The sequence below is a fragment of the Hakea prostrata genome, chromosome 2, assembly GCF_041222555.1.
Source record: "Hakea prostrata isolate BN-2017 chromosome 2, UWA_Hpros_2, whole genome shotgun sequence".
Lineage (NCBI taxonomy): Eukaryota > Viridiplantae > Streptophyta > Magnoliopsida > Proteales > Proteaceae > Hakea > Hakea prostrata.
The window spans coordinates 67,131,683-67,149,307 of NC_142601.1; the positions used below are offsets into that span (position 1 = coordinate 67,131,683).

General features: G+C 38.4%; 1 protein-coding gene across 2 annotated transcripts in view; it reads right to left on the reverse strand.

The window, feature by feature from the left end:
• The window catches only part of LOC149025861 (GTP binding protein), a 35,860-nt gene extending 20,406 nt beyond the window's left edge, over nt 1-15,454 (reverse strand). Inside the window, exons 1-6 of one of the 2 annotated variants that reach the window (XM_089146076.1) lie at nt 15,127-15,454; nt 14,525-14,692; nt 13,377-13,500; nt 10,806-10,897; nt 7,593-7,691; nt 2,716-2,829 (exon numbers count right to left, since the gene is read on the reverse strand). In XM_089146076.1, the coding sequence (XP_089002202.1) occupies nt 2,716-2,829; nt 7,593-7,691; nt 10,806-10,897; nt 13,377-13,500; nt 14,525-14,692; nt 15,127-15,210 (681 nt within the window). In that variant the 5' untranslated portion in view covers nt 15,211-15,454. The remainder of the gene's footprint in view (nt 1-2,715; nt 2,830-7,592; nt 7,692-10,805; nt 10,898-13,376; nt 13,501-14,524; nt 14,693-15,126) is intronic. The other variant, XM_089146075.1, reaches the window with a different exon arrangement.
• Between the last annotated feature and the right edge of the window lie 2,171 nt (nt 15,455-17,625).

Below are 17,625 nucleotides of genomic sequence, written 5' to 3' on the forward strand. Positions count from 1 at the left end.
TACTCTACTCCCTCAGCTTGGAGCCTATTCCGTTCTCCCTCCCCCCCCCCACTTGGCCCCCCTTGGTATGGTTCAAAGGTCATATCCCCCGCCATTCTCTTACCCTTTGGAGAGCCCTAAACATTGCCCTCCCAACCCAATCCTTCCTCGTTTCGCGCCATATACCTGTGAACACAAATTGCATTCTTTGCTGGAATAGCACTGAGGATATTGAACATTTGTTCTTTTCTTGCCCCTTCTCTAGTGCTCTTTGGAGAAAAGCCCTTACCTTCATTTGGCCCCGCTCTCGTCGCCCTTTTGGGTTTGCCCGGGACTGGTCTTGGGTTTTGAGTAACTTTTCAGGTACCTCTATATGTGACCGAATTGGCAGGCTTGTCTTTGGTGCTTCAGTTCATCATCTATGGTGGGAACGAAATCTCCGGCGCTGGACTTCTAAATCTCGCTCTATAGATACTATTTGGAATGCTATTTACTTTGATGTTACCTCAAAAATCTCAGCTAATCCCTCCCCCCCGGTTGTTGACTCCCCAAGGAACAGACTCATTGTTGTTGCCTGGGGGCTCAACTCCCAAATCCATTCTTCTCCTTGATCCTTGTTCTCAGGATCCTTCTTTGTTTTTGCTTCTTCGTCTTTAATTGATTATTTATTCATCCAAAAAAAAAACAAATGATTGGTTCTGAGAAGTACAAACTGTATCCATACAGGCATAGAGCAACATACATGAATTGTTTGATAAAATGGTTACACATACAAATCAGCAAAATACAATGACCAACTAGACTAAGCGATGGCTCATTCAAGGCATGAACAAAACCCAAAAAAGGGGGAAGTTTGGAACTGTTGGGTATGACTCATGCTTCCCATTTTGTTGCCGACAAACACGGGGGTCTTGCTCGGAGTTTCCTTTGTAGTTTGGGCTTGGGCCCATGAATAACTATTGTGCCTTAAGAAGTATTTGAAGACAAAGGAGAAGCAAAAGAGCTGTTTGAAGGCAAAGGAGATGTGGAAATAGGGTGAAAGTAGAAATCACCAAATACAAGAGAAATCAGCGAATATAGGTAGAAACTTAAGCTGTGAAACCAGGAAATAAAGGTCGAAACCTATGAAATAGAGGATTTTATAAGGAATAATCGACCAATACATTTTGGTCCAAAAATTGTACCGAAACGAAATCTGTGAAGTTTCGTTTTGATTTTCAATTTTGTAGGCATTTCAGTTGAAATTTCGACCATTTCAGTCAAAATTTATTCCATGCCTACAACCATTCTCCCCATATCCATCATCCAATCATCAGACAGATATTATACAACTGCCAAAATCGTATGTCAATTCTAGAATTAGACACCAATCTCTATCTATTCATCAGCAGTGGGAGAGTGCTTGAATTCTGGGAGTTGGGCACAACAGCAAGAATTTGCTCTGTTAGCCCTAGCACAATACTTAGTGGTCCTAGCGTAATGGGCCTAATTGCACTCAGGCCAGCCCCATCCGTGAGTCTATGTAAAGTGTTGGGATGCTCAAGAGGGCTCACTCTTCTCTGAACTATAACATGGATTCACTGGAAAAGCTATTTTATCCACAAACCAACATCATCATCAACACAATGATAGAAGAAAAATACACCAGATTCAAACTAATCCAGTGGACCAAACTGAAGATACAACAGTCTCAAAATTAGTAACTAATGAGCATCTTGATTGGCATCATGGATGAGATTGAGATAACTGTTGAAAGAAGTGGATGAGGTCCTCATGAAGAATACAAAAGGTCAGGGCAACAAGTGGCTAGATGTAGAGTATTAGTTCTGGCAAAGAATTAAAAGTTGGAGCAGAATTAATAACTTAGCGAGAGCTATATGCAACCAATGGATGGGACTCATATCCAAAAGGAGTGGAGGGGGTACAATCGTCAACATGATAAGATATTGTCAGGAATTGATGGCTAGATATAGAATTCCTGGACCTAAGATTGACTAGTCTTCTCTTCTAACATCTTTTTGTTGGAACGACGGAGTCGCCTTGTATTGACCACACAGCAACTGTAGCAGTAAGCAGTGAGAGGGGTATCAGTGCCTCTCAATGGGTCACTCTTTGCTGTTTTAACTGAAATGGAAAAAGAGAAGAAAGAACCAAGCCTTCTCACGTTGTCCTTGGTCAGTCTCTCACTGACATCAGCCTTACACTATGCAGTCTCTCAGAGCACCCAAGGCACAAGCCACGATTTTTCAAAACTCAAGTTGTGGGGTTTCCAGTAGACAGCCTATCTTTTATTGGTAAACTCAAAGTAAACCTCCTTGGGTGGAGGGCAAAAAAGGCTTCTTACTTTCTGGTTACATCAGATACAAACTTGAGGAGGCCACCCATGCAAGTAAAGAAAAGATTCAGTAATGGACCCTACACCAGGTCCATTCATTACCTGACCCTAAACTCCAGCCATCGACACCAAAAGGGATGATAGCGACAAGCTAGGCCAACTGCAACTGTATCTTCCTCCTCTTCAAGCCACATCATCCTGCAGTTTATCCCATCTTTTGTTCTGCTCATATATTAGTACACCTCCCTTTTCTTTTGTCCCTCAACTTTCTTCTCCTTCCGGTGCTTCTTCTTCTTTTTTTCCTTTTTTTTTTTTTTTTTTGTTCTTTTTTTGTTTTCTGGGGGGGGGGGTTGTTGGGGTGTTTGAAACACAGAAGGGACTGTTTCGCACTGATAACTTACCAAGTAGACAACAGGTTTGGCAGTGAGCAATTGAAAGGTGTTCAATATTTCAACTTCAGCAGCTTTCCAGTCACCTAGGCGAATATCTTTTCCCTCTTGAAGCCACGCTTTCACCTATAAGAAGATACAGAAGAAAAAAATGTAAGATGGGGAAAATCTTCAGTCCTAAGGTTCAAAGGGACCAAAACAATTGCATATAGCTAGATTAAGAGAGAAATCAAGTCTCATGCCTCAAACTGAATCCTAACCACAAATCAAGTCTCATGCCCTCAACATGAACTCCAAAAGTTCTCTCAAATTGAGAAAACACATACAATTTTTTTTCATGTCTAAGAAGCTACTCCCATTCAGAGCGATTTCGAGCCGTACTCGTGACACCAAATTTAGTTGCATAACTCCTACAATGTTAGCATATTTATGAAATCCAGGATTTTTTGGAATTTGGAAAACCATTTCCCAAATGGAATACAAAAATCAATTATCCGTACCAAGTACAATAAGTCAAGAAAAATATACATGGACAAACTCGGGCCAAAACCACAATATTATTTTGGGCATTCTCTGTGTGAAACTAATGCATGGATTGGGTTCAAAATGTCAAATAGGCAAGCACAGCAAGAATCAGGACTTAAAAACAACATTTAGACCTCAGTACAAAAGTTTCAAGTTGGTTTGGAGAAACTACAAGGATTCGACTGAGATACGTTCGAATCTTGGGGTATCCCAGTATCTAGCTAATCGAAGCCAATGTCGGTAAGCTTGCTTTCTGTAACATTGCCCATTCCATGCATATAGCACTAGAAGATGGAATAGACAAGCAATTCTGCTAACACAATGGCCAGTTGATCCTTGGCTTCTCTAGAAGTTCTGAGTAATGCCCTGTGAAGCCCTGTCTGACTCCTATGATATTTCTGTAGCCTACCCCCTAGTCGCTATTGGCCTGATTGCTCCTCCTCCGAGCCCTCGACGCTATGGCCTCCCACTGCTGCAACAAAGGCCCCCTTTCATTGAACAAGAGCTTCAATCTAGCTTGACCAACTGGCCCTGGTTTTTGGTCATTTTTGGTCCACTGTTGTGCTAGTGTTATGCCTATTGCTTTTTGTAAGGTTAGTGCCACTTGTTGTGCTGGTGTTGTGCTTTTTGTTTTGTTGAGTCTTGTTTATTTGTTTTGGTTCACCTTCGTATTATTTCCCCTCCCCTGTTCTATCATTTAGTTAATGAACTTATTTATTCATCCATAAAAATTCCGCTAAGACAGAAATATAGAACTGAATAATTGTTGTAGTAGATCAAACTACAAATATAGACACTAAGTCCCAGAATGCAATTACATGACCATCTATTTATATGAACTATGACCTGACTTGACTCCACTTGTGGTCCGATGCAGCTGACGTGTATTTTCCTGCGACTGCATGACAAATGCACAAAAAACGCCATAATAAGGGAAAAGAAACGCATATACTCCTTCACTTTGCTCTATCAATGGCCACCCCTCTACATACTGGAGGTAAACTACATGAGTTATATATTGCTCTAATACAAATAACCAGCCACTGTCACTTGATGGTGTTGGCAGCATGTATGGTTGGCGGACTGGGTACGTGAAGAAGCTCTCCACAAAGGACAATCTAGTCTGTCCTTGTGCTAAAAACTGGGAATAGATGAAGAGAACGCATACTCACCCCTACCAATGAAATGGACATATTCATTGACCGTTTGCTATATCTAGAAAACAATGGCATTCCCACTATCCTTGTTTTCCCTAATAAACATTCCTCTAAAAAGCATTAGACAAGTTATCACTGAAACCGGCAAAGAGGCGTTCTTCTGTACACTGCATGCCAGGATGGACATACACCACAGTCCTCATCCTATGTGGAATGATCAACCTGGTTCTCCCCAGTGAAACAAATTGGCCCCAGCTCCTGTACCTTCTCTATCTCGTCATTAAGCTATCGAAGTACATCATATCTATCATCAGCCCTAACCATCATCATTTTCATACCTCCATGAGTAAACAATGAACGGCATAGGAGTATGACTTGACTAATCAGGATGCTACTCAGCAACACTACCAGATGCAACTCAAATGTGGGTATGTCTGAGTGTACCCAACTCCAAACCTCTAAGATCATGTATCATCCACATCATCACCCATTTGACTGGTTATTTGGGGTCAGGCCTACCACTAGGTTGATCCATTATCAGCTGCCATCCACCACCCCTCACATACTCCACCTAGGATCCTCCTCATCTAACTCAATCTGGTTCTTGTCGTTCTCCTTATACAAAAGTAGGTTCCACATCTTGAACATTATATGGTAGTGCACATCCACCAATTCCATGAGACATCGGGAACCTAACTGCTTTCCTCTTTGAGTGGCTAAGCAAAAGCCTACTAGTTTTGCTCACTGCCAGAAGCAGAATGTGCTTGGAAGTGAGTCTTCAATTTTCTGCTGAAACCTCCATACAAGCATTCAGATGACTACAAAGATAAAACATGTCATTTGAGATTCAAAACTGAATACAGATATAATAGAATAAGATTCTAAAACAAGTCAGCATCACAAGTTACCCACCCAGACACTGAAGCGGGGGCTTCAAAATGTTAGGGCAATGCTGGAACCTTTAATCCGTATCCATTTTGGAAATTTTTCATGTTTGGAACCGATTCTGATCAGTTATTTATTATATTCATCGAGAACTACAAGAGTCCAAGAGTCACTTCATTGCTGCAAATCAAATGCGGTACACTACTCGGAACAGCTTGCTTTGCTGCTTCTAGGGCTTCCAGAGTGATCCCAGTTTAACAGATATATGAATATTTGAACGTCAAGTGATTTATTCTATAGTTTTAAGACGCAATGTGCATTAGTCACATATAAAATTTTGTGAGTCGTTCAACCAGAAGTCAATGCAATAGAAAACAAAAGGAGTCCAGTAGCAGTTACTTACCGTTGTTCATCAACTTCCGACTAGCATTCACGAAGTTGATTATGTTGTCTGACACATAAATAATGTACTCCAATGCCACCTCTTGAACCACCTTCAAGAACTTGTAAATGTATTTTGCCTCCGTTTTCTCTTCCTAAATGCATCTAAAAGTTTCAGAAATATCATACTTCAATATGTTAAACCACGAAGTACATGTACTTTTTCGTGGTCCAGTCCACCTGACACATATTATGGTAATCCTAAAGCTGCCACATCCCCTTCAGGTGATAAATATACTCCTAAAGCTCTTTTATTGCTGATGTAAATATATATTTCTCACCTCGTATGCAGTGGACCCCTTGAACTGGACCAACCTTAGCAATTGCAGCTAGCATCATCAAATACTAAGCATGTAATCAAATGCCGTGGAATAACAACCACTTGAGCACAGCCTTCTTATTCATCCCCTCCCTTTAGTTTATGATGCTCGTTGAATATTTTCCTTCAGATGTCAGGTCCTGTTTTAGCATAGGGTCCAGCCATCGTAGTAATGGAAATGGGGTTGCGGGTGTACATTGCAATCTCCGGCAATGCAGCCAACGTCTTCCACTGTGGCTATGGTTGTGACCATACAGATCAACTACCACCACCATTTGCTCTAGATGGATAAGTTCCTTCCATTGAGGCTCTGAGTTTATCTACCTCCTCATGAGAAGTGTCTTTGCTCCTCACTCATGCTCACCAGAAATTTCTAGCCTACGCCTCTGTCTGCACAGCATCAGGCACATACAAAGGGGCACATCTGTCATCATCACTATCATCATTCCCGTGTCCTAGCTGTCACATGCCTCCTCAAGTTATTCCTTCATCTTCTCCTTTTCTGACTTCCTCTGATTCCCTACCCTCATGCATGCACCTATGGCCTTAGAAATCTCATCAGGTACCCTGGAGCAAGTAGCCATAAGTTTGGCATCCCCAGTTATCTTGGCTCCATTTAATGCCCCCACCTCTTATAATCTTCATCTAACAGCCATTACATCATGCTGTTTGAATGTAGGCAAAAAAATCAGTTTTATTGTTTACACATTCTGCAAGTTCTGGTTGCTGAACGGGTATATTTTGATTCGCTTGATTTAACTTAACAATATATCCATTCTAAACAATGAAGGTTTAATATTTTACCAACCATTTCATCTCTGCTGGGTTGAAATTAGCGAGACTTGCTGAAACTTCAGCAAGATTTTGAACCATGTCCAGGGCCCCTTGAGGAAATATAAGAAACTGATAATTTATTCTATTTGTGTCAGATAGTAACTGCTAGGCATATTACAAGAACCATATGGGGTCCCATGTTGAGTTCCATCTTAGTGTTCAAGGAACACGAAAAGTAACAGAAAAAAAATTACCTAACCAAAAAAAGTAAACTAGTATAACCAGAGAAGATTACACCATTGCTTTTTTGGCCATTGAGTAAAAATCTTGGCATCTACTAGGTTCCTCCAGATCTTTAATTTTCATATTATCAAAAAACTCATTTTATGTTGAATCCCTTGATAAAGAGAATGGTCACTGAGAAGTCAAATCAATGAATTGACACAGCAAATAGTTCAGTGTCTACCCAGACAAACCTCATAGGAGTTGGCCACACTTGGCAATAGGTGTTCGTCAAAACAAGTTCCCATTCAAGGAGCCAAGGACCAGATTTCTTTAATGATATTATAACTTATAAGTGCAATGGACTCATAGATAAAGAAGAAGATCTGTACAGATGACAACTAATCAACCAATTATCTTGATTCCGAAAACAAAGACTCACAAATAATGCTTAGAAATGATATTGTACAGGATCCACTGGTTCTCCCAAGGAATAAAAAGATTCAAACAGTGAATTAGACAGAAATACTGAAAGGAAGTCAGCTAGGACTTGTTGAGACACAAACCTTATCACAGCACTCATGTTCAATCTTCAACTGTTTGTCATTGCTCCTTTTCATCGCTTTTTCAAGATCTTCCACTTTCCTCTCCATGAATTCCATATCCTGCATCAAGCCAAGTAGCCACCATAGAAATCAGAAAGCAAATAGACAAAATACTGAGAACAATGTGACATTCATGTTTATGGGAACAACAGAAGCGAACAACATGCCTGAAGGATAACCTTCTGGACACACTAATAGAAGTGTGTCTAGAAGCCAAATAGAGAAGCAGACCTTTTCCCGGTGCAATGCAGAATTGAGCCATTCATTATTGTGTAAAGGAGTGTCAAGTTGACAAGTGAACCTTGACCTCTTTATTTGTCCTTTACTATGGGCCACATTAAACTTGACCTAGCTTGGCCTGTTGATTACCACCATAACTACACGGGAAAAGTAACAGAAAGACTGCAACAAAAGTCCATTCGGTCAAACCCCAATACTCTCCCCTTCCCAACAGTCCAAACACAGACAAACAAAACTGAACTAGAAAGGGGAAGGAAACTACACAGCAAGAACTAAGTTACTCAGTGATGGAAGTACCTCTATCATCTCTCAACAATCCTTATCATGATTCACAAACTCAGCAGTCCAAAAAATGGAGTTGGACCAAGTGCTCACAGATATCTGAGATATTCACCGCTATCCCCAAATCCCAGAAAAAGAGAGAGAGACATACCAAGAACTGGGATCCTTGTTTTCTTATTTTTTAATCTCATTTTATTTTTGAGTGAAACTCATCCGTCCTGCCATTTCAGTTACTTTTTTTGTCAGAATAACCGAATCTGTTGAGTTGTTGCCATTCAACTTCCCTACTCTGGTTATTATTGGGGTGCGTTTGGTAACGGTCTTTTTTGAGAACAACATTCTATGCGAGAATCGTTTTCTAACACTTTTATCAAAGCACAGTGCTCTAAGCACAATTTTGACCGTTTGGTAAACTTTGTGGAGAACACTTGAGAATGAGTTAAAAGTTGCATGCAAATGAAGTTTGGGTTGAATGTGCCTCTTTGACGTAATTTCAACGTGCTTTTTGTTTTTAAGAATGATGAAACAAGTCAAAGTTATTTTGCGAAAAGCCTTCTCAGACAAGAAAATTGGACCGGACGACCCATTTTGCCAAACGCTTTTTGGCGTTCTTCGGCATCTAAGAACGGAAGAACGGCAAAAACTGTTCCTTGACCAGTTACAAAACACACCCTTGATATATTGCTATCCTGCATGCCGAAGGGTTCCCATTAGCATACTGTTAAGCTAGGTCAGGATTCATCCTTCAATGTTCTGATGCCTGCCAAGATTGCCTCCTCAAGCTTCTTGACAAGCCATAGTGACCCTCAAATAAAGATGAGGATCACCATTATAAAAAATGGTCTTACACCATAACTTCACCCAATAGAGAGTGAAGAATTTGTAGCAGGTAAACACAACCTAATGACATACATAACTGGTCTGCTCCCAGCTCTACGGATGCTTCCAACACTCAAATATGCAGAAATGCACCAAAGAACCTGGCACCATTATATTCACCCAGAAATGTCCATGTTATATAAGAAATTCCCCAATTATAAAAGGTACCAAAAGATATGTAGAAAATTTGTTTGGGATGACATTCCTGATCTCTAAAAAATGGAAATTTTGAATTTTCAAAAGCACATTGGCTCTATAATACAATGAAGTGAATAACGGACAAAGAGCATCCGTGACTGACCCTACCAAAAACAAGAAACACATAAGATCACATATCACAGATAAACGCATTAAGGCTTAAGCTCGACAACCACTTCTTCTTTTGGTGGGTTTTTTTTTATTTATTTTTTTTTTTTATATATATATATTTTTTTGGGGGGGGGGGGGAGAATGTAGGGTGGAGGGAGAATTGATAAGCATGCATTTACCATTATTTATTTGATTTAATTCCCCATACTTATTTAATTAAAGAGAGCTAATTGAGTATTTTTGTGTATTTTTCAGGAATAAGGTGATTTTGGATATTAGAGATAATATGGAGTAAAGTTGGCAAATATATTAGATATTGGTGGATTTTAAATCATGGCATTCAATCTTGCTGCCCAAGAAATCATGAAAAGTGAGATCTTAGCCAAATTGGAAACAGGTGGAGGTCTAAGGAACAAAATTGGTAATAAATCTGAAAATCGGGTAAACAGACATACCTTCAGTATTTTGGGCATATCTCTCTCGTATGAGCTTGGATTTCGATGATTCAAGATGCTATGGAACGATATTGAAGATATCTACAACTTTCTAGTTTTGAGTTTTTCCAAAATCCGAAAGCATAAAGGTCGAATCTACTGGTAAAGAGGGGGGATTCATTGTGTGCGGGAGACATAAAAGAGAAGCCAGCCACAGAGAAGAAAAGAAGATGGCGAATGCGGCTCTCATCTCTCATTGCTGAAGAAGAAGACCAAATCTCTCTCTCTCTCTCCCCCTATGTTTCATCTTTATTTTTCTTATGAACTTTGTGATAATGAGTAGCTAGTTCCTTTTCTTTGGGATGTAGATGAACCATGCTTATTTCATTAATTTGATTGTTCTATCTCTTCTAGTTGATTGTGTTTGAGTTTGGCTAAAGATGTTTTATAACTCAGCGAACTAAGCGTGCCAAGCTTCCGCAAAGGACGATAGTCTTGCGAAGATAAGGCATACCTAGGAAGACCATCCCTAATTTGCTTTGAAGTGTAGAGTTATATCGCTTAGGGAAAAGCATTGGGGATTCGAAATCCCAAAGATCTTCACATATTCATAGTTTAAGTTTTTGCATTAATTAATAGATTTAGTTTAAATTTAGTTTTGTTAAATTCAATCTTAGTAACTTAGCCTTTCAGTTCCCCATAGTTCGACCCCGTACTTTCTGCTTGCTAGATTAGTATAGGATTTTATTTTTGATTGGTAAGCGACACGATCAAGAATAAATGCTTAAAGGTTCAGAAGATAAACCCAGTGATATCTGTTACTACATTCTACCCTGAATTGAAATAGACTAGCCACATGCTACCAGATCAACATAAACAATGAAAATCTAGATACTGTAACCTAAGAAGACATCAATTAATGTTTACTGATACATGAATGAAATCTTAATAACTGCAACAAAATAAAACATTATGCTATTAGCTATATCACAATCAAGTATCATCCACATACTACAACAGTTCAATATACCTTCAACCGTAGTTCTTCGCCGATAGTTTCCAAATCCCTTACAGGATCCACAGCGTCATCAACATGAATAATATCTGGATCTTCAAAAGCTCCTACATAATAAATTATAAAGTAATTTCCTATTTCATCATGAGAAAGGAGAGCATGAAAAAAATTAGACAGCAATGTCAAATGTCCATCACACATGCAACCTCAAAAGAAATTTGTCCAATAGATATTTCTTTGATCGCAGCAAACTAAAACACCACATTATATTAATCCTTCAAGCAAATATTGACAGAGATATATTGTATAAAGTATCCAATTATTGTATTAACATAATTGTTGGAATACCAATCAGCTGTAGAATCAGAAATCACCAAAGCAAAGACTAACCAAGACTGCTACTTTAAGTGTTTAAATATTCTTCCATTCCCTTCACAGCGAGGAAAAGCAGAACACGCATGACAGTGCTTTTATTCTGAGGACACAACCCAATGTCCCAAACCATAGAGCCCTTCCACTTTGTAAAAAAAACATTGCACATGAGTATCAATAGGTCAGGCATAAAACAATGAAATTTTTTAAGACATGATCCTATACTTCCCCAACAAAAGGACAGCCAGTAATATGCGCCAAAAATACACCCCTGCAGAAAGGGGCATCAATTTGGAACTGTCCAGATAGACGGTTGTCCTTCATGCAGAATGGATATCAACGCAACATTATCCCAACTAAATGGGTCAATTATATTGATTGTCCTTTCAAATCAGCTGCATGTAAGATCATACTCCTAGAAAGTTCTAAGCAACGGTTGTCCTTCCATCAGGTTGAATGGCTTGGAAGAAGAAAAAATTAGATGATTTTGAGTGCCACATGCAGTTGAGAAGCTATATCCATGCTCGCCTGTTTGGTGCTGAACTATCACAAAGAAATCATGGATATCCATTTGAATATCCTTTCCATACCGAATCATCCATTGATATGGATCACTGACTAAATATTCACATGATTCCAGCCAGCAGGGAAAATTGTTGTTAGAGCCCAAGATACCTCCACCTTTCTTTGCTGGAGAACTTTTTAATCTAAAATCCATTTCTAACAATATCCTCAATTGGTTGGTGTGCATAGTCAACAAGTGAATATGGCCACAGAGGACTTGTTAGCTTTTCCATCATGTTGAATGGCTCAGACAGAAAAGTCAAATGATTTTGAATGCCACAGGCAGTCAAGAAACTTATCAGACCCATCTATAACTGTCTTCTTATGTGGATTTTCACTTTCAATGAAAATTTAAATCTGCTAATACAATGGCTGATGACTTTGTCCAAGGAGATGATATTCCCTTATGACTTTAGTTGTTATTGTTCTCTACTGTAGCATCTTTCAGTTTATAAATAAGTTGTACGCATAAAAAGTTGAGAAACTCAATGACTGGTAGCAACAATAGTATCCCTTTTGTTTTTGTGATCACCAATTTGACTGGATTCTAAAGGAATCAGATTTGTGTGTGTTAGCCAAATAGTAGGAGAACATATTATAAGGTTCCTGTCACAATGTGCTTAGCTGATCAGTTGTTTATAAGTTTGACATAGGGGGTTAACAGGGATTCCTTGTACATATGTTCTAATCCAATTGCTCAGTCAAATGTTTTGACCCCTTGGCTTTGGCCTTTGTACACTGTTGTTGCTGCTGCCATATACTTCTCTTGTTCTTCCAATGATACAAACCCTCCTTAATATCAAACCTCCCCCCCCCCCCCAAAAAAAAAAAAAAAAGAAAAAAAAAGAGGGGGGGGGGGGAACACACACACAACAACCCAACCCAAAAAGGAAAAAACTCAATCATGTATCATTGCTGATCATAACACATATATTCTTAAACCCAAGGCTCTTCCCATCTTGAGAGTGATGACTTGTTGACCAAGGACATTGACCTTAACTAAATAAGCCTAAGTCTTAACTATTTGGGGTCAAACACCCCCCCCCAAAAAAAAAAAAAAAAAAAAGAAAAGAGGAGGGTTGGGTTACCATTCCGCTTTACTTAGATGATACCTACCCTTACCAGTAACTTCAAATGTCCTCAATCACACTTAGGTCCATTTTTGAGTTATCCTAGTCCTTTTAAAGGCCATCAACTCCACCATATTGTTCCTAATTGGTGCAGTTAACTATTTTTCATTCAATATGTTCCAAAAACTCAGTAACCGCTAGAATTACCCCCAGATTCTGACTAATGCCTGATCATTGATCAACAGAAAAATTATTAACATCTCCAGGGTTCTTTTAAGTTTTAAGATGTTCTCTCTTACTCTAGGGCTTATGTGTAAATACTTATACATGAGACCTTATCGTGTACTTAATTCTCCACTCCTTTCTTTCCTCTCTTATTCTTCTCTTCTCCTATGCAAGTTAGCTATTGGACATTCTTGGTTTTATTCTCTCACAAAAATCTCTCATACAAAATCATTTATCATTTCCAGACTGAAGAAAGTGTAGAAGAGGGTACAAAACCTCAAAAAAGCCCATTTTACTGGAAAGGATATCTGGAACTAATGAAATGCTAAGAATAAAATAAGAAGGAAAATCTCACTTAAAACATGAAAAATTCCATCGACTGCACGAATATGGGATAAGAAGTTGTTTCCTAATCCTTGTCCTGCATGAGCACCTCGAACTAATCCAGCAATATCATGGATTTCCAAGAAAGCAGATACCTATATTTCAACAAGAAACAAATAAGATAAATGGTAACTGAGAAGTACAAAAATGACGCCCAAGTACATGAAAATGAACCCCTAGGATTTTGAAGTAACAAACTGAAATCCAAAATATAAAATCCTTCCCTTTGGGCTACTGAAGAAGGTAACCAGTCAAACTGGGGATTTTCACCTTACTTGCAGCCAGAATTCAAAGCTACAGGTTTCACCCTCAGAATAAAACATCTAAGCACGACTAAGCCTTCTTTAAATCCCAATGGCTTATTCATGTGTTAGCTTTGTGTCTACAGGTATTTAGTTGTAATGGGCCTAGTTTATAAGAAAACAAATATATGTTGCATTGATATTCCTAATATCCTATCACGAAGCAAATTGAATACCTGCAGCATGTGTTTATTATCTCAGGCAGGTCAGATACTGTATTCCATGATCTCATAGCATGACTCAAGTTCTATTCTTCTGTAGTTGTTACAGCTTTAAATATCACCTTAATTCATCCCCAAACATTACCAAAAAAACAAAATTCATCCCCCAAAAAAAAAATTATATCACTTCAATTTTACATATCTGCAATGTGGTTCAAGATCATAAAAGATCCGTTCAACTAAAAGTCAATAACTACAAATTGAGATAAAATAGTAAACCCAATCAGGTCAAATTAGGGTTAGAGTTTAATATGACCTAGAGCTTGATGATGGAGTTATCCCAGTGTTGGAAATCTAATACTGAAGGTTTGGTGATAACAATAATGATGAATACCCAAATGCAAGTATTCTACAGTAAATTTATTGCCAAATCAAAAACAGAAGTACAGAAAGCACCAGGGGTATGATTCTCTAAAACATAAATATATTATTTACTAGGAAAGTTATCCAAATAACCGTTGTATCTCAAAATCCATAACACACATTTTATGGCCAAAAGTGACAAAGAAACTCAAATGTCTGATCAATAATAAAAACTACAAAAACGTGTCATCATCCAACAGCCGACCCCAGAATCAGAAGCTTCAAACACATACCTCACTCTTGGGTTTGAACAATTGACAAAGCCATTCAAATCGTTCATCTGGAATATTGACCCTGGCCTCATTAGGTTCAATTGTGCAGAAAGGAAAATTCTCCGCTGGTATTGACAACTTTGTAAGCATATTAAAAAGAGTGGATTTTCCCACATTTGGCAATCCAACCTGCAAAATTCATTTTCCGAAAGGAGAAAAAAAGAGAGGCATATAAGTATTAAATCACACAAAAACAGCTAAGAAAAAATGACAATAACAGCTAGATGCATAGCCCCTTCCGTCTGATAATGCTTCTTTTTCCAACAACGAAGCTGCCATTTACGTGCATATAAATCAAACACAAAAATCTCTTATTTCAACTCATCCGATAATTCTAAATTGAACTGCTATCACCCAAATATTAAGGAATGTATAACCAGAACTCCAGTGACGAAAACCCAAGAACCTGATGATAGACTAAACCTCCAGAAAGAGAAGAATTTCACCGGAACAAGCATAACGCAGTTGAAATAGAACCATAATCAGCTTCATGCGTTGCATGATTTGATGCTTCAGAAAAAAGAAGAAAAAAAAAAAGAATGGGAATAGGTGTTGAACCATACAATTCCCATCTTCAGGTGAGAAGAAAACCGTCCCAAAATCGGTCGCTCAGCTGGAGCATCCTTCTTAGCCGCCTTTGGAGGCATTCTTGATACGATCGTCTGAGATTCCTAGACTGGTTCTCCTTCGTACTCTAGATTGCACTGAGAACCCAAACAAAAATGAGGGAGATTGCTCGGCTGATTCTCCCTCACACTCTTGAAATGCACTAAAAGTAACAAATCAGAGTGAGATTTCTCGGTTGATTCACCTACGAAATTGTCCGAACTGGTTTGCAGAACGCGGGACGAGTAAGAACAAGCGGAATGCGGGACACTATGGCGGTATTTATTGCTAAACCTAGTGGGTTCTGGCGTTCCATGGTTTAAGATTTGGTGACGTATAAATGTATAATGCGGGAATACGTATCGTTTTTGCTCTGAGAATACCGTTCCATGTCGGTTGCATTTATCAAACTGTTGTATCGATTTGGTGGCAGGTATCCCGTTGTATTTTCCCCTTTTTTTAATTCTTTCTTGAGCTTTTTACATTCGAGTCCTCTAAGTAGAGCATGAACTAATGTTGGGTCCTCTTAGTGCAATATATTATGCATGGGTCCCAATCAAACTAACACCATCACTCACCGTTAAGTGGTTTCAAATTTCAAGCCTAAGAGAACCAAAATACCCTTAGATTAAGTAATTAGCTAAAATACCCATCTTACATATCCTATTTTCTTTCTAATGCCAACGTCCCAGCCAACTTTTGTTATCAATATTCCATTTTTTGTGCTTATTTTAGGGCTTGTTTGGTTACATGAATCTAAGAGATTTGAAATCTCTGGATTCATGGATGCGAGATTTATACCCGTTTGGTTGTGAAAATCTCTAGATTCATGAAATCTAGAGATTTATCTTTTTACACTAAAAACATGAATCTGTAGATTTATGGGTATGGGGTGAAATCTAAAGATTTCATCCCTACTATAAAAATGCTAAACATCTCCACATTCACAAAAATCATTGAAGAATCCATATATTTCATTCCACATATTCACTTAACCATACAATTAATTTTATAAATTTTGACTCCATAGATTTGAAATCTCTATATAATTGAAATTTCCTTACTCATGTAACCAAACAGGCCCTTAGAGAGTGACTGGATTGCAATTGTGGCATATATGATTATATTCAATCCTCAATAGACTTGGGTTGATCATATGGTATGTTATCAAATGCTCTCTCCAAAATATGTGAATATATATTGCAATTGGAAGGTGATTTTTTTTTGCGAGCTTGATACGGACCAATATCAGGTCTATTTCTTACAAGGAAACAAATGGTCCATTTCCTTGTAGATGTATGATACGTGTCTTAACATCACATCAAATGGTGAAAAACCATTTACAAATCACATCAATCAACTCTTTGATGTGACTTATAAATCAATTTCAGCCATTTGATATGATGTTGGGACTAATGTCACACATCTGTAAGGAATGGATGGTCCATTTCTAACAAGAAAATGGACCTGATAAATTTATAAATCTCCAGCTAGATACCAGGTCAACCAGTAAAATGCACATTAAAGGGTTACAAGCTAAACACAAGTCGAAAGGATTTTTCCATGGATACTTCTCCAATTTTAGTTGTACAGAATATACAGATTTGGCGCTGAGAATTCCCAATAATGAAAATTGTATCTTGGTTGATAACAGGTCAGGATTTGGGCATCATATAAGTGTGAGGAGAGTAATTTAAGTCTTGCAGGCATAAAGGGTCATCTCACTAGATGATAGCGCAGTTAAATTACACAAATTTAATCAAGAGAACATGAAGAAGAAAAAAATCATAGATTTACATAAGAGATTACTTCCACATTAACGCTAGGAAGTCTAGTGTATATGCAGAATCAAAACCTTTTTATGATGACAATGAATTGATGATTCTAAAAGCTCTCAAGATTGGAATTGAATCACAACTAACAATAACACGGTGGTGAAGTGAATTGAAAGCAAGGAAAGCACTTAGAGAGGTTTTGGAGTCATAGTTTCGAGCAACAAGAAGAAGCTGCTTAGCAAGTTAAAGTATTCCCAGTATATCTTTCAAGCAATAAGAAGCGGAAGACAATGTGGAACTGAAGGGATTTGCATTTTGATCACCCTTGAAATCCCTGATATCCTCAAATGATAGAGAAAGAAGTCCAACTCTCTTGCTAACATTGGTCAACTCTCGCTCGCAAATGCTTGCAAACCCACTGACCTGCCAATGTTGTGAACTAGTTCCACCAACCATCGAGCCGAGGCACCAATGTCACCACCGGCCATAACCATTGCAAGATCTATCACTTACTTTCCCTTGTCTCTGCCTTCAATTACTCATTGGTTAGAGTAACATATAGTAAGCTTCAATAAGGTATTACGAAAGTTGGCATTAGAAAGAAAATATGATAAGTAAAAAGGGATATTTTGGTCTTGTAAATTTGAAATTTGAAATTTGAAAACACCTAATGGTGGTAGA